The sequence below is a fragment of the Bubalus kerabau genome, chromosome 1 (genome assembly GCF_029407905.1).
Source record: "Bubalus kerabau isolate K-KA32 ecotype Philippines breed swamp buffalo chromosome 1, PCC_UOA_SB_1v2, whole genome shotgun sequence".
Classification (NCBI taxonomy): domain Eukaryota; kingdom Metazoa; phylum Chordata; class Mammalia; order Artiodactyla; family Bovidae; genus Bubalus; species Bubalus kerabau.
In genome coordinates this window covers 22,933,442-22,960,799 of record NC_073624.1, presented here as the reverse complement: position 1 = coordinate 22,960,799, position 27,358 = coordinate 22,933,442, and the positions used below count along the sequence as shown (strand labels likewise).

At 40.8% G+C, this 27,358-nt stretch overlaps 1 protein-coding gene across 1 annotated transcript; it reads left to right on the top strand.

Annotated features, from left to right (window-relative positions):
• Positions 1–286: 286 nt before the first annotated feature.
• STYK1 (serine/threonine/tyrosine kinase 1) lies at positions 287–21,663 on the top strand. The gene is made up of 9 exons (XM_055570280.1): positions 287–380; positions 1,021–1,155; positions 3,756–4,022; positions 8,341–8,522; positions 9,062–9,145; positions 13,242–13,450; positions 16,225–16,265; positions 17,590–17,686; positions 21,050–21,663. Exons 1-9 carry the CDS (start codon positions 317–319, stop codon positions 21,252–21,254), a joined length of 1,284 nt encoding a protein of 427 aa, XP_055426255.1. The 5' UTR covers positions 287–316; the 3' UTR covers positions 21,255–21,663.
• Positions 21,664–27,358: the final 5,695 nt, after the last annotated feature.

Below are 27,358 nucleotides of genomic sequence, written 5' to 3'. Positions count from 1 at the left end.
TTAAAATAATTTGAGAAACAACGGCATGAAACGATCAGACCAGATCAAGGCTGAATTAGCTGTATAAAATGAAAACGGCAGGAAGAAACAATTTCTTCCTGTTCGAATATCAGATAGATAGATAGAGATGAATTGGTGGCTCAGAGAGTTCCAGGTAGCCAGATACTTAATAACCAGTGATCTGGAGAGGTGTTTTAAAGTTCTGTGTGTGCTCCATTTTATTTTTGTCAAAACAACTCAAGCCTTGGGAATCATTCTCAGTGGTGCTCTGTGCATCCTCAAGGGGTCAAGCGCTGGAGTGGACCACTGCGTTGTGATGGGAAATGAGAGGGGCGTGATGCGGATGCTGTTGGAATGCAGTCTCAGTGACAAGCTGTGTAGTAAGTACAGGTGATACAGAGATCCATCCTCTGGTTTTTGTTGGAGATTAACGTCTGAAGAGGGCTTCAGAACAAGGCTTCCCAGGTGGCGCTAGAGGTAAACAATCCACCTGCCAAGGCAGGAGATGTAAGAGACACGGGTTTGATCCCCGGGTTGGGAAGATTCCCTTGAGAAGGGCATGACAAACTCACTCCAGTATTCTTGCCTGAAGAATCCCATGAACAGAGGAGCCTGGCAGGCTACAGTCCATAGGGTCACACAGAGTCAGACACAACTAAAGTGACTTAGCATGCAACGCACAAGATCTGAAGAGATTCTGGAAGATCATTTGATTTCTAATAAAATGAAGAGAGTGGTGAGAAATGAATTGGCGTTAGGGACCATTTTCTTTGAAGGAGGGGGGCAGGGTAGGGGAGAGTGACAATGGGAGATAAAGATGTACTGCATTTTCATCTCAGCAGGAAAAATGAGAGAGGAGGCACAGGGCTGGGCTGAGAAACAGGGGCATAGGGATTCAGATCAGGGAGCTGATCAGAAGGAAGAGATAATCACGTCACATATGGTGAGCTGAAGACTCAGGGGAGGGGGAGTCCGGTTAGGGGGCTTCTTCAATCTCTTCTTGCTTGATCTCCTACCTAGTTATCCGGGAACAGCAGTATGAAATCATCATCATCCCAACCCTCCTAGTTGGTACCTTCCTCATCCTCCTTGGTGTCATCCTGTGGCTTTTTATCAGAGGACAGAGAGCCCAACAGCAGTCTCCAGGACCTCGAGGTAAGACTCAAACAGGCTGGGCAGTGACTTGGGAAAGATGGAGATGATAGGAAAGAAGACCCAAGCTTCAGTGAACTCAAATCTCAAGGACTCTGATGAGATAGAGGGTATGGGTCCCCTCCTGTGGAGTTGAGAGCAACAGGCAAGCCTTTCTTAGGAATGTCATGAGTTGAAATTCAATATATGAATTTCTTATATTCATATAACAAGAAATTTAACAAGAAATTTCAGAATTTGTTAGCTGAAAGAAGAGAAGGCAAGAGAGGCCTCATGTAACCTCTTTCTGTTTTCTTTGTCCTATTGCACCATCAAATCTTTGGCCATGTGAGTGTCTAAGGACTGGGGAGGAAGCCTGGGGATAAAGCCAAAGGCTTTATAATGAGCTTCGAAGGATGACATTTTACTCTATAATACATTCCACCTCTACTTTGTGCTTCGGGAATTTCTGATGTAAAGGAGTAGCCTTAATAATAGTCTTTTTTTTTTTCTTAATGATTTTTAAAAATTTATTTATTTATGGTTGTTCTGGTCTTCACTGCTGCTCCTGGCTTTCTCTAGTTTTGGCCAGCAAGGATTACTCTTCATCATGGTGCATGAACTTACTCTGGTGGCTTCTCTTGTTGTGGAACATAGGCTGTGGAGCACTCAGGCTCATAAGTTGTGGCACATGGGCTTAGTTGCCCTGTGACATGTGGAATCTTCCTGGATCAGGGATTGAACCCATATCCCCTCCATTGATAGGCAAATTCTTAAACACTGGACCACCAGGGAAGTCCCATAATAGTCTTTGAAGCACTAGGTAGGAGATGATAGCATGCTATTCTGGAGATTCACTGAGCATATGATGAAAGAGAGTCAGCTTGGATGGAAAACTCAGAGAAAAAAGAAGGGAAAAAAATCCTGACAGCGATATGAATCTCTAGAGTGGTGGATCCCTTCTCCTTCTCTAAATTGTATCCTGATTTTCTTATTTGTTGTTGTTGTTTTTGAGTCACTAAGTTGTGTCCAACTTTCTGTGACCCCATGGACTGCAGCACACCAGGCTTCCCTGTCCTCTACTCTCTCCCCAAGTCTGCTCAAGTTTATGTCCATTAAGTTGGTGATGCTATCTAACCATCTTATCCTCTGTCAACCCCTTCTCCTTTTGCATTCAATCTTTCCCAGCATCAGGGTCTTTTCCAATGAGTTGTCTGTTCGTATCACATGGCCAAAGAATTGGAGCTTCAGCTTCAGCAGTGGCCCTTCCAATGAATATTCAGGATTGATTTCCTTTAGGATTAATTGGTTTGATCTCCTTGCAGTCCAAGGGACTCTCAAGAGTCTTCTCCAGCACCACAGTTAAAATATATAGCATGTGTAAAACAAAAGTCCTGAAATTCCCTCACAATTTCCTCTTCATAGTCTTCCCTGTCATAATAAATGGCAAGCCCAGCTCACTATGTGTTCAATCTAAAATGAAGTCTAAATGAAATCTGAAGATGTCCATGCCTCCTCTTTCTCTCACATTCTGTATCCAATCTATTAGCAAATACTGTTTAACTGTACCTTCAATATAGACTCAAGCCATCCTCACCTCTCATAGAAAATTGTAATACACTGTTACCTAGTTTCCCTGCTTCTGCCTGTATCCTTTCATGGTCTGTACTCCTCAGAGCAGTGGAATTATTCTTTTAAGGCCTAAGTGAGCCCTGTTAATTCTTTGCATGAAACCTCCAGTAGCTTGTCATCTTAGAATGAAAAATAGATTAAATTCTTTCAGTGGCCTAACATGATCAGAGTCCTCTCTGCTGGCCTCACCTCCTGTAACTCTTTTATTATCTCATTTGGTTCCAGGCTCACTGATTTCAACGTTGTTGTTTACACGCTAACTCATGTCCAACTCTTTGTGACTCCATGGACCGTATGTAGCCTGTTAAGCTCCTCTGTCCATGGGATTTTCCAGGCAAGAATACTGGAGTGTGTTGCCATTTCCTCCTCCAGGGGATCTTCCCCACCCAGGAATCTAACCCACGTCCTCTGCATTGCAGGCAGATTCTCTACCGACTGAGCTACGCGGGAAGCCCATAACCACTGGCCTGCCAGGGAAATCTAAGACTTTCTTGATTGAGACTCTGGGAAATGTGGCATAATTTGATTCTGGGGACAACTTGAGGGAAGAAGAATAACTTTAGCTTAGAGTCAAGTACTTATCCATACCTCTGTTTCACCCTTGAAAGTCACTTTATTAACTCAAATGATAGTTCCCCTTGCAGTTGCCATCACCTTTAGGTGTCCTTGGTTTGAAGACGTATTCAGTAGCTTTTCGAATTGTCTCTAGACTCTACTCATGGTGAACTGGAATTCTGAGAAAGACTGAACAGAAATGTCTTTACCAGTTTTCAGAGGTCCATCTTAAGTTGCCTTAGAAGAAATGAGATTATGACATATATTCTACAAGGTTTGTGTTGATGCTGGTTCATTGAGAAGCACCTGAAGGCACCTCACATTGACCCAAGAGAGAAAATTTCTGAAGGGACTTCTTGCTGGTTTGTTTGAGGTTCTGATTTCCTGGAGTCCCTGAGGCCAGGAAAAAGCTGGTTGGTGTCACCTCTTTGTTTTAGGTGTTGCCCACGTGCCTCCATCTGGGAACCTAAGCCAGGAAGCAGCAGGACCTGGGGGAACTGTGTTTGTACCACTTGAGGAGACCTCAGTAGAAAGCCTTCTGCGAACTTCTGCACAAGTCCTGGCTACACTGCAGGTGCCCCGGGAGCAACTCTCTGAAGTTCTGGAGCAAATCCACAGTGGTAGCTATGGAGCCATCTATCGCACCACGATACACACTGGGAACCCTGCGAAGCCCAAGAGTGTGGTCCTCAAGACTTTAAAAGGTAAAAGGAGGAGTGTTGCACTTCTTTTCCTCTTTTAATGTTTTTACTGTGAACCCTCAACAGGGAATGCTAACAGGATTTTCAGACATTAGGATGTTAATCAGCAGATAGTTGTGACCACAGCTGGCCCACAATAAGAAGGGAATAGAAAGTAAAAATTCAAGAACAGAAAAGTTCTTCTTTGGGTCTTTCCCTAGCTTATCCTTGCCTATCAAGGCTGTTAAAATTAACTTTTTGCCTATTTAATATTTCTTGGATGAGGATTTTGAGGTTGTTTCTTCATTTTTCTTGACTATTTGATTTCTTTTCCAGATACTTCATTTTCTTTTGGACTGATACTCATGATGTGGACCAGTAATGATGGACACATAAAACAGAACAGAGATAGGATTAGCAAGAATCATAATCAAAAGGTCTAGAAGTGATAATATTTCAATGTGTGATACCATTTTTTATCATTGCTATTTTTATTGAATGTAATTAAAAGCAGAAGGAACAATAAACAATTTCTCCAGCAAACAAAAGAAAACGAGCAAACAAAACAGAAGCAAAGTGCTTTAAGAAAGCAGCTGAATACAGATCTTTTCTTGGTTTAGAATATTGAGGTTTGGGAGAAGATTGTCACCTCAGATTAATCTGTGTAATAGTCACACATATTTGTAACCTGCACACCATCCTGGATTCCTTATTCTTCAAATCTATAAAGCTCTGTCAGAAAGTCATTCTTTATGCATCAAATGAGAATTATGAAATTTGAACCTATATACATATCAACCATTAGTTTTCTATTCCTTCAACAAAATATTAATATCTATGTTATAGTCATAAACTAGATGGACTGGTGGAGAAGGCGATGGCACCCCACTCCAGTACTCTTGCCTGGAAAATCCCACGGATGGAGGAGCCTGGAAGGCTGCAGTCCATGGGGTCGCTGAGGGTCGGACACGACTAAGCGACTTCCCTTTCACTTTTCACTTTCATGCATTGGAGAAGGAAATGGCAACCCACTCCGGTGTTCTTCCCTGGAGAATCCCAGGGATGGGGGAGCCTGGTGGGCTGCCGTCTATGGGGTCACACAGAGTAGGACACGACTGAAATGACTTAGCAGATGGACTGGAATGGGTGAATTTAACTCAGATGACCATTATATATACTACTGTGGGCAGAAATCCCTTAGAAGAAATGGAATAGCCATCATGGTCAGCAGAAGAGTCCGAAATGCAGTACTTGGATGCAATCTCAAAAATGACAGAATGATCTCTGTTCATTTCCAAGGCAAACCATTCAATATCACGGTAATCCAAGCCTATGCCCCAACCAGTAACACTGAAGAAGCTGAAGTTGAATGGTTCTATGAAGACCTACAAGACCTTTTAGAACTAACACCCAAAAAAGATGTCCCTTTCATCATACGGGACTGGAATGCAAAAGTAGTAAGTCAAGAGACACCTGGGAAGTTTGGCCTTGGAGTACAAAATGAAGCAGGGCAAAGACTAATATAGGTTTGCCAAGAGAACGCACTGGTCATAGCAAACACCCTCTTCCAACAACACAAGAGAAGACTCTACACATGGACATCACCAGATGGTCAACATCAAAATCAAATTGATTATATTCTTTGTAGCCAAAGATGGAGAAGCTCTATACAGTCAGCAAAAACAAGACTGGGGGCTGACTGTGGCTCAGATCATGAACTCCTTATTGCCAAATTCAGACTTAAATTGAAGAAAGTGGGGAAAACCACTAGACCATTCAGGTATGACCTAAATGAAATCCTTTATGATTATACAGTGGAAGTGAGAAATAGATTTAGGGACTAGATCTGATAGACAGAGTGCCTGATGAACTATGGACAGAGGTTCATGACATTGTACAGGAGACAGGGATCAAGACCATCCCCATGGAAAAGAATTGCAAAAAAGTAAAATGGCTGTCTGAGGAGGCCTTACAAATAGCTGTGAAAAGAAGAGAAGCGAAAAGCAAAGGAGAAAAGGAAAGATATAAGCATCTGAATGCAGAGTTCCAAAGAATAGCAAGAAGAGATAAGAAAGCCTTCCTTAGTGATCAATGCAAAGAAATAGAGGAAAACAACAGAATGGGAAAGACTAGAGTTCTCTTCAAGAAAGTTAGAGATACCAAGGGGACATTTCATGCAAAGATGGGCTCGATAAAGGACAGAAATGGTATGAACCTAACAGAAGCAGAAGATATTAAGAAGAGGTGGCAGGAATACACAGAAGAACTGTATAAAAAAGAACTTCATGACCCAGATAATCACGATGGTGTGATCACTCACCTAGAGCCAGAAATCCTGGAATGTGAAGTCAAGTAGGCCTTAGAAAGCATCACTACGAACAAAGCTAATGGAGGTGATGGAATTCCAGTTGAGCTATTTCAAATCCTGAAAGATGATGCTGTGAAAATGCTGCACTCAATATGCCAGCAAATTTAGAAAACTCAGTAGTGGCCACAGGACTGGAAAAGGTCAGTTTTCATTTCAATCCCAAAGAAAGGCAATGCCAAAGAATGCTCAAACTACCACACAATTGCACTCATCTCACATACTAGTAAAGTAATGCTCAAAATTCTCCAAGCCAGGCTTAAGCAGTACATGAACTGTGAACTTCCAGATGTTCAAGCTGGTTTTAGAAAAGGCTGAGGAACCAGAGATTAAATTGCCAACATCCGCTGGTTCATCAAAAAAGCAAGAGAGTTCCAGAAAAACATCTATTTCTGCTTTATTGACTATGCCAAAGCCTTTGACTGTGTGGATCACAAGAAACTGTGGAAAATTCTGAAGAGATGGGAATACCAGACCACCTGACCTGCCTTTTGAGAAACCTATATGCAGGTCAGGAAGCAACAGTTAGAACTGGACATGGAACAATAGATTGGTTCCACGTAGGAAAAGGAGTACCTCAAGGCTATATATTGTCACCCTGCTTATTTAACTTACTTACAGAGTACATCATGAGAAACGCTGGCCTGGAAGAAGCGCAAGCTGGAATCAAGATTGGCAGGAGAAATATCAATAACCTCAGATATGCAGATGACACCACCATTATGGCAGAAAGTGAAGAGGAACTAAAACCCTCTTGATGAAAGTGAAAGAGGAGAGTGAAAAAGTTGGCTTAAAGCTCAACATTCAGAAAACTAATATCATGGCATCTGGTCCCATCACTTCATGGCAAATAGATGGGGAAACAGTGGAAACAGTGTCAGACTTTATTTTTTGGGGGCTCCAAAATCACTGCAGCTGGTGACTGCAGCCATGAAAGTAAAAGACGCTTACTACTTGGAAGGAAGGTTATGACCAACCTAGATAGCATATTGAAAAGCAGAGATATTACTTTGCCAACAAAGGTCCATCTAGTCAAGGCTACGGTTTTTCCTGTGGTCATGTATGGATGTGAGAGTTAGACTGTGAAGAAAGCTGAGTGAAGAAGTATTGATGCTTTTGAACTGTGGTGTTGGAGAAGACTCTTGAGAGTCCCTTGGACTGCAAGGAGATCCACCCAGTCCATCCTAAAGGAGATCAGTCCTGGGTGTTCTTTGGAAGGACTGTTGTTGAAGCTGAAATCCAATACTTTGGCTACCTCATGCAAAGAGTTGACTCATTGGAAAAGAGCCTGATGCTGGGAGGAATTGGGGGCAGTAGGAGAAGGGGATGACAGAGGATGAGATGGCTGGATGGCATCATGGACTTAATGGACATGAGTTTGAGTGAACTGCGAGAGTTGGTGATAAACAGGGAGGCCTGGCATGCTGCGATTCATGGGGTTGCAAAGAGTCGGACATGACTGAGCGACTGAGCTGATGTTATAGTCAGGGGCTTCCATGTAGCTCAGCAGTAAAGAATCCATCTGCAATGCAGGAGAAACAGGTTCGATCCCTAGGTCAGGAAGATCCCCTGTAGAAGGAAATGGCAACCCATTCCAGTATTCTTGCCTGCAGAATCCCATAGATAGAAGAGGCTGGTGGACTACAGTCTATGAGGTCCCAAAAGAATCAGACATAACTTAGTGACTAAACAACAAGAAAATAGCATGTGCGATAATATTTTAATGTAAACAGAACAATTTTCTTAGGCAGAGGAAAGTCTAACTAGTTGTGAAGAACTGTGGGTCTATGTTACCTTTGATAAAAGAACAGTGACATCGAAGATCATCTAATTGATCCCCTTTCTGTTTACTTTCGGTCTACGCTCATTCCCCTTTGAGGCTTTGAAATTTACATCTGAGGTTGCTTCCTGCCTCATACTCCCCACTTTATTGGCACTCTAACTGCTCATTCCCCATGGTTCTTCTGTCCTCCACAGAACCAACTGGGCTCCAAGAGGTGCGGGATTTCTTAGGGCGAATCCAATTCTATCTGTACTTGGGGAAGCACAAAAACTTGGTACAGCTGGAAGGTTGCTGCACAGACAGGCTGCCGCTCTACATGGTTCTGGAGGATGTGGCCCAGGGAGACCTGCTCAGATTTCTCTGGACCTGTCGCCGGGTGAGTGGTGGGGCAGAGGTGTTAGGAAGAAAGGTTTGACCGGTTAATTAGCTGTGCACATACCAATTAGCCTGACTAGGAAGAAAGGCTTGACCTGGTTGATTAGCTGTACACATGCCAATTAGCCTGACAAATTCTGTTCTTCCTTCATTCTGCTATTCACCTACATTCTTTATTGTCTTCCTGGTCCAGTAAATCATGGCACTTCTCTGCATATCTGGGAATCTCTCATACCATCTCTCCTTGAATCTTTTAGCTTTTGTACATTTTTTAGTTTTTAAATTTTTATTTATTTATTTTTGGCCATGTCATGTGGTTAATGGGAACTAACTTTCCCGACAAGTGATTGAACCCAGGCCCTTTGCAGTAAAAGTGTGGGTTCCTAACCACTGGACTGCCAAGGGAATTCCCAAGTCCTTATATTTTTGTGTCTTTGCCCTAGCTTCAGTAACTGCATTTAAGAATATTTCTTTCCCTATTTTTCCCTTTAGATCTGTTCATGTCATTTTGATGTAATGCCTTTTTCTTTATCTCTTTAGGATGTGATGACCATGGATGGTCTTCCCTATGACCTCACAGAGAAACAAATATATCACATTGGGAAGCAGGTCCTTTTGGCTTTGGTAAGGCTTGGAGAAGTGACAACAGATGGCAGTGATCTTTTTTGTTAGCCTGGTATTTAATGTCATATTTCTTATATTTATGTTCTCAAATGGGGTATATATTATAAATGAAATCTGGTGGAAGTTAGGGAGCAGAAACTCAAGCATCGATTAATTGTTTTCAATTTTCTCTTTATGAAATTATTTAGATAATATAATTCAGGATTTGTAATTCTAGGTAGAAAGTGGTCAATGTAGGGTTTCTAGAAGAAACAGGAAGGGTTTTATTTCTTTTATTGTTTATTAAAAAATAATATTTTTTTTGCCACACCATGAGGCATGCAGGATCTTAGTTCCCCAACCAGGGATCAAACCTGTGCCCCAGGAAGCACAGAATCTTAACTACTGGACCACCAGGGAAGTCCCAAGAAGGGTTTTTAAAAGGTTTCTCAGTCTTAAAGGTAACAGCACCAGGGCCAAGAGCTATATGTCCACATGTTGTTCACTCAGTCGTGTCTGACTGTTTGCAGCTGTATGGACTGTAGCCGGCCAGGCTCCTCTGTCTTCCACTATCTCCCAGAGTTTGCTCAGATTCATGTCTATTGAGTTGGTGATGCTATCTAGTCACCTCATCCTCTGCTGCCCCCTTCTCACACTTCCCTATATATACTGTTACCAGATGTAAAAGAGGAAAAGATAAGTTGGTAGAAGATTTGGGAAGAGAAAACGAATGGGTGAAAGGCTACAGAGCCAGAAGAATGTTTATAATTTATACATAAAGAACAAGAAATACTAGCTCAGAATGTGTTAGGCAGGAGACTTGCTGTAATACTGAATGTGACAGGAATTGCATATACTTGAAAAGGAACAAAGAACAAGTGGAAGAGGAGGAATAAGAAAGGGGTGAAAATGAGATCATGTCTTTATTTTAGATTAACCTAAATAGGGACTTCCCTAGTGGTCCGGTGGTTGACTCTGCACTTCTAATGCAAGGGGCACGAGTTTGATCCCTGGCCAGGGAACTAGGATCCCACATATCTTATCAATGTCATCCAGGTGCAGTGGTTCTCAAACACCTTCTTGGCTGTGCTGGAATAATTTTGATACTTCTTAAAAATATGGATTACCAGGCTCCTCTTCCTATATTTTGGTTAAGTAAATCCAGAGTTAAAACCTTGTGAGTTTGTAAAGATTTCAGGTAGTTCTGATTTGCGTGTATGCTCAGTAGCTCAGTAGTGTCCGACCTTGTGACCTCATGGACTGTAGCCCTTCAGGATCCCCTGTTCATAGGATTTTCCAGTCAAGAATACTGGAGTGGGTTTTTACTTCTGGACTAAAAAGTATTAGTAGAATTTGTAATATTTCCTATGAATTAGAATACCTGGCTCTGGTCACTTAATATCTATGTGGCCTTGTGTAATCATTTAGATTTATCGGAAAGCTACTTCCCTAACTTACCTCATCTAGTTACTTTAGGGACAAAATGAGATGATGTAAAATTGTATATAAATTTACCATTGTGACAGTTTTGCTATGCATTGTTGTTGTTGTGCAGTAACTAAGTTGTATCTGACTCTTTGTGACCCCATGACCTCAACATGCCAGGCTTCCCCATGCTTCACTATCTCCCAGAGTTTGCTCAGATTCATGTCCATTGAGTTGGTGATGCTATCTAACCATCTAATCCTCTGCTGACCTCTTCTCCTTTTGCCTTCAGTCTTTCCCAGCATCAGAGTCTTTTCCAATGAGTTGGCTCTTCCCATCAGGTGACCAAAGTATTGGAATTTCAGCTTCAGCATCAGTCCTTCCAGTGAATATTCAAGGTTGATTTACTTTAGGATTGACTGATTTGATCTTGCAGACCAGTTTGGGAGACTGCTACTACATATTTTAAACCTACTTCTCTTCTCCTTGTCTAGCTGGTCTCTCAGTTCAGTTCAGTTCAGTTGCTCAGTCGTGTCCGACTCTTTGCGGCCCCATGAACCACAGCACGCCAGGCCACCATGTCCATCACCAGCTCCTGGAGTCTACCCTAACCCATATCCATCTAGTCGGTGATGCCATCCAACCATCTCATCCTCTGTCTTCCCCTTCTCCTTCTGCCCTCAATCTTTCCCAGCATCAGGGTCTTTTCCAATGAGTCAGCTCTTTGCATCAAGTGGCCAAAGTATTGGAGTTTCAGCTTCAACATCAGTCCTTCCAATGAACACCCAGGACTGATCTCCTTTAGGATGGACTGGTTGGATCTCCTTGCAGTCCAAGGGACTCTCAAGAGCCTTCTCCAACACCAAGTTCAAAAGCATCAATTCTTCGGCACTCAGCTTTCTTTATAGTCCAACTCTCACATCGATACATGACCACTGGAAAAACCATAGCCTTGACTAGATGGACCTTTGTTGGAAGAGTACTGTCTCTGCTTTTTAATGTTATCTAGGTTGGTCATAAATTTCCTTCCAAGGAGTGTCTTTTAATTTCATGGCTGCAATCACCATCTGTAGTGATTTTGGAGCCCAGAAAAATAAAGTCTGACACTGTGTCCACTGTTTCCCCATCTATTTCCCATGAAGTGATGGGACCGGATGCCATGATCTTCGTTTTCTGAATGTTGAGCTTTAAGCCAACTTTTTCACTCACCTCTTTCACTTTTATCAAGACGCTCTTTAGTTCTTCTTCACTTTCTGCTATAAGGGTGGTGTCATCTGCATATCTGAGGTTATTGATATTTCTCCCAGCAATCTTGATTCCAGCTAGTGCTTCCTCCAGCCCAGCATTTCAGAAAAATGTGAAATCAGGCCAGGGCCTAAGTCAGAATATGAGATTGTATTTTCCAAACCCAGTATCAATATTATTTGGTTTATTTGCTCAGTTTGCTATTCTTGGTTTGTTTGTTTAAAGCAAAGCTTATATATTTACTAATAAATTTGTCTTCAAAAATAAAAAGGGTATATCAATGTATCAAAAATGTATGGATCAATGTCAGACCCAGAGAATGTACAACACAAAAAGTGCACACTTTTGTAAGCTCTGGACTCCAGTTGAAAACAGTGTACCTGTATAGGGCTTCCCTGGTAGCTCAGCTGGTAAGCAATCTGCCTGCAATGCAGGAGACCCTGGTTCAGTTCCTGAGTCAGGAAGATCCCCTGGAGGAGGGCATGGCAACCCACTCCAGTATCCTTGCCTGGAGAATCCTATGGACAGAGGAGCCTGGAGGGCTATAGTCCATGGGATCAAAAAGAGTCAGACCCAACTGAGAGACTAAGCACATAGGGCTTCCCAAATGGTACAGTCATAAAGAATCCTCCTGCCAGTGCAGAAGATGCAAGAAGAGACTTGGGTTTGATCCCTGCATCGGGAAGATCTCCTGGAGGAGGAAATGGCAAACCACTCCAGTATTCTTGTCTGGGAAATCCCATGGACAGAGGAGCCTGGTGGGCTACAGTCCATGGGGTTGCAAAGAGTCACAACTGAGCAACTGAGCACATTGGTTCATCAGTTGTAACAAATGTATCACAGTGGTGCAAGCTGTTAATAGAGGAAACCAAGGGGCAGGAGGCATGAGTGCTCTGGCTTTTCCACCCAACTTTGTTTTCACCCTAAAACAACTCATAAAAAAACATAATAAAGTTTTTATTTTTTTTTTAAAGAATGAATTTCTGGTATCAGTTTGTTGAGATCAAGAAATCAAATGCAAACATGTCTGATTCATTATAAGTATTGTGCTTCTTATGAAGTATAATATTTGGTTCTGGTCACTGCCACTTAGTACCTGTGTGGACATGACTTTTTTTTTTTTTTTAACTTTTTATTTTGTATTGCAGTATAACCGATAAACAATGTTGTGATAGTTTCAGGTGGATAACAAAGCGACTCAGCCATATAAATTCATATTGCTATATTTAAAATGGATAACCAACAAGGACCTACTGTAGAGCACAGGGAACTCTGCTCAGTGTTATGTGGCAGCCTGGATGGGAGGGAGTTTGGGGGAGAATGGATATGTCATTATTAATGCGGCTTGTTCAGGGTAGAAAATGTCTTTTCGAGGATCTGCTTCACTTTATCTGGGACCCAAGCTATGACCTCGGAGAGCTGATCCATTTTGACATCACTCTGACAGGAATTTCTCCAGGAGAAGCATCTGTTCCATGGCGACGTGGCAGCCAGGAATGTTCTAATCCAGTGTGACCTCACTGCTAAGCTCTGCGGGCTGGGCCTGGCTTATGAAGTTCATTCCCGAGGGGCCATCTCCTCCACTCGCGTCGTACCCCTCAAGTGGCTTGCCCCAGAACGGCTTCTGCTGAAACCAGCTGGCATCAAAGGAGACATGTATGGTTTGTTCCTGCCCCGTGGAGTTCCTCCTTTCTTGACTTCAGTGTCCTCCTGCCTATGAACATGACTGGGTCTGTTGTCAATTAAGTCTACGCAGGAAGTCTCTGCTTTGAAGTCAGACAGACTCTCAAGCAAAAATGTGTGTTATGTGGCAGAGCTCATAGTTGGCAGCTGTCTGCAATCCTTTTTAGTGCCTCCTGAAGTATTCCCTCTGTGTTAGATTAGAAGCCTTGATTAGGAGAGAAAAAATGAAAAATGAATAGATTATTCACACCAATATCTGAGGACTTGATTTGGTAGAGTTCTATCTCTTTATCTAGTTTTATCTGAAAGAGGCAGATCCACTTAATCAAAAGTTTAAACTAGGAGCTGTTAAAAAGAAAAAATATATATATTTACACATATATACATATATATATGTATGTGCTGTGCTAAGTCGCTTCAGTTGTATCTGACTTTGACAGGCTCTTCTGTCCATGAAATTTTCCAGAATACTGGAGTTGGGTAGCCTATTCCCTGGACCTCCTGACCCAGGGATCAAATCTTATCTCTTACCTCTCCTGCATTGGTGGGGAGATTCTTTATCACTGTGCCACCAGGGAAGCCCATGTATATGTGTATTTATATACTCAATTTATTTTAACTTAAAACATATAAATGGATATTTATCTACCAGTCTTTCAGAGGAAAGCCAAGAGGCTACACGTGCTATGCTAAATGAAGTTACATGTTGTATTTCTTGTATAAAACAATTGTGATGAAGTTTGACTGCCGGCATTTATTAAATTTCCCCCAGTTTTCTACATTATCTCACTCACACAGTTCGACAACACTCTCTTTTTAGCGGCTTGATTTTAGAGAATGTTTTCAAAGTATTCAACCTAGTTTTCAGGGAGCTAAGGCTTTTGGCATGTATATTTAATCAACCTACATAGTATTTAATTGATAACGTAGTTATAGTTGCATGTATGATTGGCATAAACAGGATTGCAAAGAATAACAATTGACTTTGGTAACCATATGACTCATCTGCTTGGAGGAACAGGTAGGTATAATACAGAATATCTTACCAGCCATGAATGTTAAGGAGCTTCAGGGGAAATTTAGAACATCAGTTAATGTGGTGAATCAATTAAGACACTGATTTTTCATTTCATTGCTGTTTCCCTGATATCTGCTTTTCAACAGAGGTCTGAAAGTAATAAACTTCCTTGGGAGATACTGCTCATTTCACAATGATGGTGTAGAATAATGAAACATATGTCTCTCAAATCATATTGTTTAGGCAACTACTTAGTCCATTTATGTACAAAACTTGCTCTGTTAATGTTTTACCTAGGTTTGGGCAGTTAGATCTACTGAGGAAATAGTAGATAAATGATAAACCCTGCTTGGCCTTGAACTAAGACATGGAACAACAGACTGGTTCCAAATAGGAGAAGGAGTATGTCAAGGCTGTATATTGTCACCCTGCTTATTTAACTTCTATGCAGAGTACATCATGAGAAACGTTGGGCTGGAAGGAGCACAAGCTGGAATCAAGATTGCCGGGAGAAATATCAATAACCTCAGATATGCAGATGACACCACCCTTATAGCAGAAAGTGAAGAGGAACTAAAAAGCTTCTTGATGAAAGTGAAAGAGGAGAGTGAAAAAGTTGGCTTAAAGCTCAATATTCAGAAAACTAAGGTCATGGCATCTGGTCCTATCACTTCATGGGAAATAGATGGGGAAACAGTGGAAACAGTGCCAGACTTTATTTTTTTGGGCTCCAAAATCACTGCAGATGGTGATTGCAGTCATGAAATTAAAAGACACTTACTCCTTGGAAGAAAAGTTATGACCAACCTAGACAGCATATTCAAAAGCAGAGACATTACTTTGCCAACAAAGGTCCGTCTAGTCAAGGCTATGGTTTTTCCAGTGGTCATGTATGGATGTGAGAGTTGGACTGTGAAGAAAGCTGAGTGCCGAAGAATTGATGCTTTTGAACTGTGGTGTTGGGAGAAGACTCTGGAGAGTCCCTTGGACTGGAAGGAGATCCAACCAGTCCATTCTGAAGGAGATCAGCCCTGGGTGTTCATTGGAAGGACTGATGCTAAAGCTGAAACTCCAATACTTTGGCCATCTCATGCGAAGAGTTGACTCATTGGAAAAGACTCTGATGCTGGGAGGGATTGGAGGCAGATGGCTGGATGGCATCACTGACTCGATGGACGTGAGTTTGAGTGAGCTCCGGGAGTTGGTGATGGACAGGGAGGCCTGGTGTGCTGCAATTCATGAGGTCGCAAAGAGTCGGACAGGACCGAGTGACTGAACTGAACTGAAGAATAAAACCTGGAATTTCAGCAGGAAGGAATGGAAAAGATCAAAAAGATAAATGGGAATTTTTATATGTTTGAGTGAATATGTTTGCATTTGCATAAGCACTCATAGCATTTAACAAAAAAGAGTAAATATCTATTAGTGTGTAAATACCTATTAATGTATAATATCTATTCATATATAATATTTAACAAATAATAGTAAATATCTATTAATGTGTAGAAAGGAGACATAAATTGAGCTCTCAAGGAAATTAGATTCTAAGGGGACTGGACAGAAATATTTTCTAATGGCATAACTACATTGCTTATTGTACCAATCACCCTTGATTCCCATTCACTGCCATTGTCATGGATTTCTTACTGAAGGTCTCTGGTATTTAAGTGAGCCATCTTTATGAAAGGCAGAAATAAAAGTGAAGTAAACAGCTTTGTTTCTTTTACAGCTGGTCTTTTGGGATCCTGCTGTACGAGATGGTGACTCTAGGTAAGGAGAATCCCCAAAGTAATGGCACCCCCTGTAGAAATATGCAAGGATGTTCATTTGTGTGATGGATGGCATTTGCTGTGAGAAGGAGTTTCAGCACAATTGCTGAAGATCGAACTGAGCTGACACATTTTCAGAATCCAAGCTTGATTTTTGAGATAGTCTTATAAAGTCATGATTCCTTCCCTATCTGTCTCCCTCCTTCCTCTTTCTTTCCCCCAAGACTTTACCAATTCCATGGCATATTTTAAAATCCAAGGAGTATTCCAAGGATGATCTTGTGTGTGCTCAGGTGCTCAGTTGTGTCCAACTCTTTGCAACCCCATGGACTGTTACCCACCAGGTTCCTCTGTCCATGGAATTTTTCAGGCAAATTCTTGTTGGAGGGGGTTGCCATTTCCTTCTCCAGGGGATCTTCCCTACCCAGAGATCGAAACCACATCTTTTGAGTTTCCTGCGATGGAAGGCAGATTCTTTACCACTAGTGCCACTGGCACCCACCCAGTGCTCCTGCCTGGAAACTCCCATGGACGGAGGGGCCTGGTGGGCTGCAGGCCATGGGGTCGCGAAGAGTCGGACATGACTGAGCGACTTCACTTTCACTTTTCACTTTCATGCATTGGAGAAGGAAATGGCAACCCACTCCAGTGTTCTTGCCTGGAGAATCCCAGGGACGGGGGCGCCTGGTGGGCTGCCATCTATGGGGTCACACAGAGTCGGACACGACTGAAGCGACTTAGCAGCAGCAGCAGCGCCACCTGGGAAGCCCCTAGGCTGATCTTGCATAAATATAAAAATGTTGTCTTTAGATTTATTAATCCGTTTGAGAAACTGCAGCACTTTCTCTTGTTTGAGAAGTAGAGGGCGGATCTTATTTCTCGCTTAGCTTTATTTTGTTACATTCCTAAAGACTTGACATTTTCCTAAATTATCAGGTCTCCTTCCCCCAACATCTCCTTTCTCCAAAATTCTCCAAGTTATACCCTTATCTGATCACCAGGGATCAAGTACATTATACCTATTAGGTTTCCTACTTTTGTAGGTGATTAGCCCAGGTGGATGGAGAATAGTGTTAGTTATAGTTTATATTCTGCTGCTGCTGCTGCTAAGTTGCTTCAGTCGTGTCCGACTCTGTGCGACCCCATAGACAGAAGCCCACCAGGCTCCCCTGACTCTGGGATTCTCCAGGCAAGAACACTGGAGTGGGTTGCCATTTCCTTCTCCAATGCATGAAAGTGAAAAGTGAAAGTGAAGTTGCTCAGTCGTTTATGTTCTAGAAGACCCTAAAGTTGTCTTACTCGTCTCACTCTTTCCATACCAACAGGGGCACCTCCATATCCTGAAGTCCCTCCTACCAATATCCTACAGCATCTCCAAAGAGGGCAAGTCATGGAGAGACCCAGTAGTTGCACACACACCATGTAAGTGGCTTTTAAAATCTTTTTTGCTCTTTATCAGTCATGCTGTTTGTAAAGTGGCTCAGATGATCCTCAGCTGTCCTCTATGTGCTAAGGTACAACCTTAAACCAAACCTATGCAGAAAATACCTCTACTCATATATATGTGTATATGTGTCTTTACATTTGTGTGTGTGTATGTGTGTGACACAAACACACACATACACAATATGGAGGCAGCCACTGAATGCTATATTAGAAATTTAGATTAGCTAACATTGTTAAAGCTTAGTTCCTCTGGAATCTTTTAAAACAGATGAAATCCAATGCAGGTACAGCACTGTTTTAGCTATATAAATGTCAGTCTCAGAGACTACCAGCTTCAGTTCTAATATAGTTGTCATAAAATCCACAGTTATTCACTGGTTCTTTTTGATATTTAACTTAAAAAATTTTTTCCTGGTTCTAAGCATGTTGGAAGCCCATCAGAAGAAAGACAGGGAGAAGAAATTAGACAGCAGAAGGAAGATATCAAATTGCCAGCAGAAAGGGACAGTTGGTGAACTAACATAGAAGCAGAAAAGTAGAAATTACACGCAGAATTTCATAAACAATAAAGTACAAAGCAGGTTATGATAGACTAGAAGAAAGGTTTCAATTATTTTAAGAAAGCAGGAGATAATATATTGATATACATTTCTGTTTAAATTGCTGTTATTTTGTAAATTCTTCAGTATTGAAAAAGTAAATTTCTAGCACCTGAGTTTCCCACAAATACAAACAGTAATTGTATCAAGCATATTAAAAATGCTAAAAATAATAACTGTATATACTTATACATATAGTGATGATAGTATAGTGATGATACTGGCTGGGTGTACTAGAATGAAATTATTGACAAATATTTCTTGAAGGCCATATATATATGGCTGTCCTTGATACTGGGGATAGGCAGAGACATTTAACTGAAAAAGTACCTGATCTTGAACCATGTAATATTTGGATGAGGAGTACCTGAAAGAACATGAAAATCAACAGAAAGTGTGAAGCAATGAGTAGACTGGTTAAAAGCTCAGATTCATGTCATAGTCAAAAAGACACCTGTTCAGTCTTAGTCCTATATGTTACATTGTTTACTTAACTTAAAATAGGTAAAATGATAGTCCTACCTCAAAGTAATTATGAGGCTGCAATGAAATAATGCATGTTAAGTTTCCCTTCCATGCCTTTTGGGCTTCCCTGATGGCTCAGTGGGTAAAGAATCTGCCTGCAATGCAGGAGACACAGGACTTCAGGCTGGGTCCTTGGAGAAAAGATCCCCTGGAGGAGGCAATGGCAACCCACTCTAGTATTCTTGCCTAGAAAATCCCATGGACAGAGGAGCTTGGTGGGCTACAATTTGTGGGGTTGCAAAGTCAGACATGACTGAGTAGTCGACTAGGCACACCATGCCTTTTATAATAAGTATGTTCTTGGTAAATGGTATCAGTATTAGTAGAGTAACATAACATCTTATACAAAGTCTAATGGTACAACATTATAACACAGGTTATAAGGGAAGGAATTCAAAATTCCTACTTATACCAATAGGAAAGAATAACCAGGGAGAGGATATTAATGCCTTGGGCGGAGCATAAGCAAAGAAAAAGCTGGGTGTTACTAACCATGTCTGGGGCATAGCTAGATGTTGTCTTAGGAGGAGGAGAGGGCTCCGGTTAAGCAAGGCCTAGGCAATGGCACCCCACTCCAGCACTCTTGCCTGGAAAATCCCATGGACAGAGGAACCTGATGGGCCACAGTCCATGGGGTCGCTAAGAGTCGGACACGACTGAGCGACTTCACTTTCACTTTTCACTTTCATGCATTGGAGAAGGAAATGGCAACCCACTCCAGTGTTCTTGCCTGGAGAATCCCAGGAATGGGGGAGCCTGGTGGGCTTCCGTCTATGGGGTCGCACAGAGTCGGACACGACTGAAGCGACTTAGCAGCCGCAGCAGCAGCATGTGGTAAGAAGCTGGGGGTAGGATGCCGACTTTATAAGATGAACAATAGGAAGCTGCTGTAGGTTCTTGGGCGGGAATGAGACTTGACAAAGAGCGTTTGATAACAGACTGTGTTACACATTCTCTAGAAACTGGATTGAAACAAAGACAGATTGAAGGTGGTAAATACATTATCTAAGACCATTTCCTGGGGAAGCTAAATAATAAAGGGAGAAAATGATCTGGATTAATGGAAAGAACTATCTGATTATAGTATCTGAAATTACTATGAATCATGTTATTCCATATCTTCTTATTTTCCCCTGTTGTAATGTAGCTCATACTGGTAGGTAAGTTATAGCAGTGGTCTGGAATGATGCAAGTTCATAATATGTAGGATGCAAACACTTAACTTCTGAAAGAGTTTTTGGTAATAGAAAAGACAACAAAACTGTTTTGTCATACTGGTTGTAGTACAGCAGAAACCAACATGACATTGACCCCATGGACTGTAGCCTGACAGGCTCTTCTGACCATGGAATTCTTCAGGCAAGAATACTGAAGTGGGTAGCCATGCTCTCCTCTAGGGGATCTTCCCCACCCAGAGATCGAATCCAGGTCTCCTGTATTGGATTCCTTACCATCTGTGCCCTGAGGGAAGCCCATAAAGCAACTATATCCCAATTTTTTTTTAAAAAATGAAAAGATAAAGAATAAGGTGATAAGTAGATGAAATAGGATTAGAAGATTTTAGTATTATGCTGAATAAAGAAACTCATGTGAATTCACATTCATGTAAAACAAGTTTGCATTCATGTAAAAAAAAATGAATCTTTGTTGACTGAGCCACTAGGGAAGCCCATAGTGTAACTATTGACTAGTATTAACTAGTATACTATTCGTGTGACTAGTATAACTATTCTCTACACTTATGTGTGTTCAGTGTTTTCCATAATAAAAGTTACAGTAGAAAAAAATCATCAGTAATTCCTATTATAAAAAAGGTTAATGGAGAAGGAAATGGCAACCCACTCCAGTACTCTTGCCCGGAGACTCCCATGGAGGGAGGAGCCTGGTAGGCTACAGTCCATGGGGTCGCAAAGAGTCGGACACGACTGAGCGACTTCACTCACTCACTCACTCACTCTCCAGTGAAAGAGAAGAGTGAAAAAGCTAGGTTGATACTCAGCATTAAAAAAAAAAAAAAAAAAAAAGGTTAAGATATTAAGAGATTTAGTATTTAGGAAGGTGAGAAGGAATAGTATTCTCTGGGAAGAGTGTGGGACAGGGTGATAAATAGATTACAGAATTGTAGGTTTCTTTTGTTAAGATTTGTAAGTGAAGAAGCATGTTTTTCAAACATTTGCCTTGTCAAGGAAGTCAGTTTCTCTTGTTCCCCTTTCAGGTATGGTCTCATGAAGTCCTGCTGGCGTTGGAATGAGGACAGCCGCCCTTCACTTAGAAAGCTACACTCGTGTCTTGAAACTGCTGTTCAAAGTGCAAATGACAAGGCTGTGTTGCAAGTACCGGAGTTGGTGGTACCTGAACTGTACGCAGCTGTGGCGGGTGTCAGCGTGGAGAGTGTCTCCTACTGCTACAGCATCTTCTGAAGGTCCTGGGACAACACCCACTTTGGGGAGATCGTATACTCTTGAAACCAGTTCCTCCAACAACAAAGACTTTCTAGTGGGAGTTAAAGGGAGAAATGGGACATGGATCTTGAATCTTCCCCTACACATTTCCCTAGAAACCAGAAATGATGCTGGATGAGACTGCCTTCACTATGTACCCTTGAGATGGAGAAATGCAGTTTCATTTCTGCTGTCCCAATTCTGAAGACACAGGGTAGATGGGTTGGACAGTGTCCATTCAAGAGAGGTTTTACAAATTTGCAATCTTTATTGCAACATGGCATGGATAAGTTGGTCCCTCCTACCACAGGCTTGTTTCCTTCGAAACGTGCTTTTATCTAGACTATAGTAAGGTCCAGAAAATTGGAATCAAATGAGGAAAGAGAAAGTTGATAAATAAATTTATGAAAAGAAAATGAAAGGTTCTATTTGCTCAGGAATATAGATGAGGACCAAGGTCCATCCTTCACCGAGAAGGGAGAGGAAGGTCATATAGTTCTTCACTTCTGGTCCATTTGTGCAGGGATGAAGGAGAACCATTAAGGAAGATTTCTGAGCTCACCCTAAGGTATAAGCTCACCCTATATGGAGAAATACAGCCCCCTTTTATCTAATTCTGAGATAGGTAAATCCTGTTGGTACTATTCTAACTAGAAGCTGGAGGGGTGATTCCATGGTTAAGAGCATTGGTTATGTATCATCCATCAGGCTGGCATTCTGGTCCCTGTTAGAATAGGGAAATCAACCCTGAATATTTATTGGAAGGACTGATGCTGAAGCTGAAGCCCCAGTACTTTGGCCACTTGATGTGAAGAGCCGACTCATTGGAAAAGACCCTGATGCTGGGAAAGGTTGAGGGCAGGAGGAGAAGGGGGCGACAGAGATGAGATGGTTGGTTGGTATCGATGACTCAACGGCCATGAATGAGCAAAGTCCAAGAGATAGTGAAGGACAGGGAAGCCTGGTGTGCTGCAGTTCATGGGATCACAAAGAGTTGGGCATGACTGAGTGACTGCACAATGACAAATGAGACTATGGAGACTGAGCTCAGAGAGTCCAATAGGGTTGATGATGAATAGACTGTGTATGTATTTAATAAGTGGGAAATATGGAAACCAGCAAGGGTGCTCACTAGGGCAGGATGTCTTCAAGGAGTGCTGGAAAAAGATGTAACCTGAGATAGAAGGATGGTAGGTTCTGATTTTCAATCATTCAATGATGTACTGTGAAACTTATTTCATTAAATTAATATTTATTGAGTGAAAGTATACATTTTGGGTTATACAGTTGCCAAAATCTTGACAATAAGGAGGACGAAAATAAATAAATGTGAATTAATGTCAACAGGAAAATTCAAGAGACAATCTACATTGTCAAAAAAAGATTCCTCATGTGTAAAAAGGGGATAATACCCACTTCACAGGGTTGTTGTGAGAATGAAATGAAAGGGTGTTATTTGTACCACATGTGGCACGTACTATATGACAATAAATATTAATTTCCTTACCCACCCCTTTACTATCCTAGGTCCTCCTTCATATATTTTTCATTTAACATCTGTGGTGACCAAGAAGAGAACCTCGGTCTGCCAGTCACATTGCAAGGCAGGGCATACTTAAAAATGATGGTATAGTACAAATTGTTGTTGTTGTTTAGTTGTGTCTGACTCTTTTGTGACACCATGGACTGTAGCCTCCCAGGCTCCTCTGTCCAATGGATTTCCCAGGCAAGAATACTGGAATGGGTTCCTTCCCCAGGGGATCTTCTCGACCCAGGGGCAAACCCACATCCTCCTGCATTAGCAGGCGAATTCTTTATCACTGAACCACCCGGGGAAGCCTATAGTACAAATACCACATGGCTGAAATGAGGAAGTCATTATTTTTGTGTGAGTGTCTGGATGATGCCAGTCACCTCCTACTATTTCAACATACTGGAACTATCATGACTATGACAATTCAGTTGAACACATGGTCTGTGATTTTAAAGAATACATCCGGTACTCTTGAAGAGACATTCAAGGCTGCTGTAGGAAAGCTGACTGGCAGTTGAAAAAGTTTGCATAATCCTGATGGAGTCACCCAACTGCATAACAATTCTTGCACCTGTAGGAATACTACAATGACTAGTCAGAATTTTAATATGTGGTAACTAGCAATAGGGAGAAGGGAGGTAGAATGGCTCAGCACAAAACAATTAAATCCTATGGATTGTCATTGTTCTCAGCTGTTCCCTTTTGTCTAATTTACAAAATATTTATTCAATATTTTCAAAGAATTGAGTGTTAAGGGCATCTGTGCCAGACACTGTGCTAGATGCTGGATAAAAGAAACAGTGTTGGATTAGAGTCTAGAAAGCAAGGGACATTATAGACATGTTTGTATGCATAACGTGTGATGTGGAGATGGTGAAGGACAGGGAGGCCCAGTGTGCTGCAGTCCTTGGGGTCACAAACAGTCGCATCCGACTTGGCGACTGAACAAGAATGTGTATTTGTGAATTACAAACCATGGTAAGTGCTGTGAAGAAAAAGTACAGGGTAAATGGAAGGGAGTAAAAAGTGGGGACCTTGCTGAAAAAAGGGGCATTTAAAATGAGATCTTAGGAATGGGGTGAGTAAGCCTGACAGTGAAGAGAAGAGCTTTCCAGGAGAAGGATTATTTACGTGAAAACACTGAGGCAAGAAAAAGCAGTTTGAGGAACTGCAGGGAGGCACAGTGAGGCAGGAGGAGAGTGGTGCGGATGAAACGGAGCGGTGCTCTTTCACACTGTATTTTTTTTCCCCAAGGGAAATAATGAATTCGCCTTTAGCAACAATATTCAAAGTAGTACTTGATACTCATCCATCATGGGTAATTTAGAAATAATAAAAATCAACTCTATCAACATTCTGGGAATAAGTTAGATGATCCTGGAGAGAATACTTCACAAAATACCCACCATGTACAAAAATAGACTCAATGGAAAAGTATAGTTTTAAAAATATGTAAGAGGAACAAAATATTAATTCTGCAAATAGTTGTTCATTTTATACCACATACAAAGCTCAAAGTTAGTCTCCATGGAGAAAATAAAGATGAACCTGAATGACTCAAGTCCTCAAGTCACTTATTTAGTAATAAACTGGTGCCTCCATTTTTTTTTATTACATATCTTTATTAGGAACAATATTTTGAACACTTGATCCTAATAAAAGTATATTAATTTATATAGAGATGTAAAATATACACAGTATAAAATAAATGCAATATAAATTTAAAGGGGTAAAATAAAGGTGAAATAAATTTATTTTTAAAATATTTTGCTAAATTATTTCACATTGTATGTTAATGTTTGTTTTGGTAGAAGACAAAGAAACAGACGATTGCTACTTTCAACTTGATTTGTTTTTCTACATATAGATCTGGAAAACTGGACATAGTAATTGTTTATTCAAAGAAAACTGGATTTTCCCCTCAATTGGCCAGGCTTTTTCCAAAAGGACAGTTATATTTCTGGCATATTTCACTTATCATTCAAATCAGGTATTTCCAAGGTAATGAATAGAAAAGAGAATTATAATGTCTACCATTTAATCAAGTTGAATCCGTGTTAGGATTTGTTTTATTGTTTTGATTTCCTCATCTCCCAGTCTTTCTTTTCCAATTTATCCTTTATGGTTAAAAAACAATTCTAACATAGCTAGGAACTGAGCGAATGCCGACCTGGAAATCATGTCCCATTGAAACCTGACAATGTAACTTAACTTAGAGTAATCTGAACCAGAGTTCTCAAATCATGTTCGTGCACAACACTTTAGGTATTTTGTGCCTGAAGAATCCCATGGACAGAGGAGCCTGGAGTCCACGGAGGTCGCAAAGAGTTGGACACGACTGAGCACTTAGATTAAATTTGAATAATATTTTTCACCATTTTAAATAAAAAGTAAATTCAGTTCAGTTCAGTTCAGTTCAGTCGCTCAGTTGTGTCCTACTCTTTGCAACCCTATGGACTGCAGCACACCAGGTCTCCCTGTCCATCACCAACTCCCGCAGTCTACTCAAACTCATGTCCATTGAGTTAGTGATGCCATCCAACCATCTCATCCTCTGTGGTCCCCTTCTCCTCCTGCCTTCAATCTTTCCCAGCATCAGGGTGTTTTCAAATGAGTCAGTTCTTTGCATCAGGTAGCCAAAGTATTGGAGTTTCAGCTTCAACATCAGTCCTTCCAAATTATTCAGGACTGATTTCCTTTAGGATTGACTGCTCAGTAAATGGAAAAAGTAAATAGAATCTTCTAAATCTTAACCTTAACCAGCCAAATCATTGGAAAAGACCCGATGCTGGGAAAGATTGAAGGCAGAAGGAGAAGAGGGCAACAGAAGACGAGATGGCTAAATGGCATCACCGATGCAATGGACATGAACTTGGCAAACACCAGAAATGGTGAGGGACAGGGAAACCTGGCATGAGTCCATGGGGACTCGAAGAGTCAGACATGATGGGGCAACTGAACAACAGCTGTTACTAAATTTTTGCTCTACCATGACTCATATAAAAAATAAATATGTGTTAAATACAACAGAAGACTGAGAAAATAAGCCATTATGCTTAATTTAGCAGACTGGCTTTACTTGTTTTGGATATAAGAGTCAGTGGTTATGCTATGTGTTAGAAGCATGTAATACTGTCATATGCATGAAAAATCATTAGTTTGAATAATGGAATTGAGTATATCACCATGTCTTAATAATCAGCAATACCTTCAAGTGCTCACTATATATGAACATGTTTGAAAAACAATGGTGCGGAAGTTGTGGTGTTTCTGCACGATGATGGTTCTCTTATTTTAAAAAAGTAGCACCACTGAGTGCTCTAAAAGACATATATGGTTGAAAGAGAGAAGTTACTTCAGAAGAGAAGAGAGGTGGTGGATGGAATAAAGGCTGAAATAGACTGTAGTCATTCTTACATTTAAAAACATTTCAATCACCTTAGAATACTGTTTTAGACCATATAATATTCTGGATTTACTACTTTGATCCTTTTAATGGGATGAGTTAGCCTTAAAAGTTTTTTTTTTTTTTTTAATAAATGCAAAACCAAACTATTCAAAAGCTACTCATAAGGGAATGAGGACAAAAAACTACCCTTTCCAGTATTTATCACAGGAAAGTCAGAACATATTTCTGGAGATTGTAAGTAGGAATGATTTGATAATTTTAAATAGTGGGGCAAAAGGCAAAAAAGGTATGAGGACAGAGAAGACCCAAGAGATCAAAGGAAGAGAGAATTTTAGACACTGGAAAAAGTGGAACATTTTAAAAGACTAAATTAACACTTATAAGAAATAATCATCTCTGACCATAGCCCTCTGACTTGTCACCATGAAGCTGAAAATAAAAAACTTAAAAACTCTAGTGGGAAATCATTATTTTATAAATGTATATTGTGTATTTGATTAAATCATTAAGCCTTAATTTCAGCTGGAGTTGGAAAATAAAATGTTTATTTCTTAATTACTTCACATAGGTTTTTGAAGCTGATCACAGATAGATTGCATTAGCAAAGGAGGAAACAGTTCTTTATTTGACTTAATTTCAGGAGCCCAAACATTTATTTTCATAAACTGTGCTATTACTAGTAAGTATGCTCTAGTTTGAAGCCTACAGCCACTGAAATTTAAATGTCTGTGTTCCAAAAATATTTTCACTATTTCCAGCCCATGCAGAAGCCTATGAACTGGCTCTTATTTATTGTCCCAGGTAGCCACTAGACATGTCTGGCTATTTAATATTAAGTTCACACAACTAAAAAGATCTAAAAATAAAAAATTCAGTTCCTCAGTCTCACTAGCCACATTTCAAGTGCTCAATAGACATTCAGAACATTTTTACCCTGAAGTATAACATCCAAGACCACAATACACAAATGCTTTATCACGTTCCAATTTTTATCATGATACAAGAGATACACAATTCGACTTTTTTTGTGGTGGTTGTTGTGGCTAATTATAAGAAGGATTTAATTAAGTATATTTTCACACTTCATCTTAATAACAGATAGAGTTAGAGAGGATTAGTCTTGAGCTCAGATTTCTGTTT

Bases quoted from the DNA above. Each gene is read 5' to 3' on its own strand.
- STYK1 (XM_055570280.1), top strand. From the start codon at position 317: ATGGGAAATGAGAGGGGCGTGATGCGGATGCTGTTGGAATGCAGTCTC. The intron at 9,146-13,241 runs GTAAGGCTTGGA...TCACTCTGACAG, and splicing joins AGCAGGTCCTTTTGGCTTTG to GAATTTCTCCAGGAGAAGCA. The intron at 16,266-17,589 runs GTAAGGAGAATC...CCATACCAACAG, and splicing joins GTACGAGATGGTGACTCTAG to GGGCACCTCCATATCCTGAA.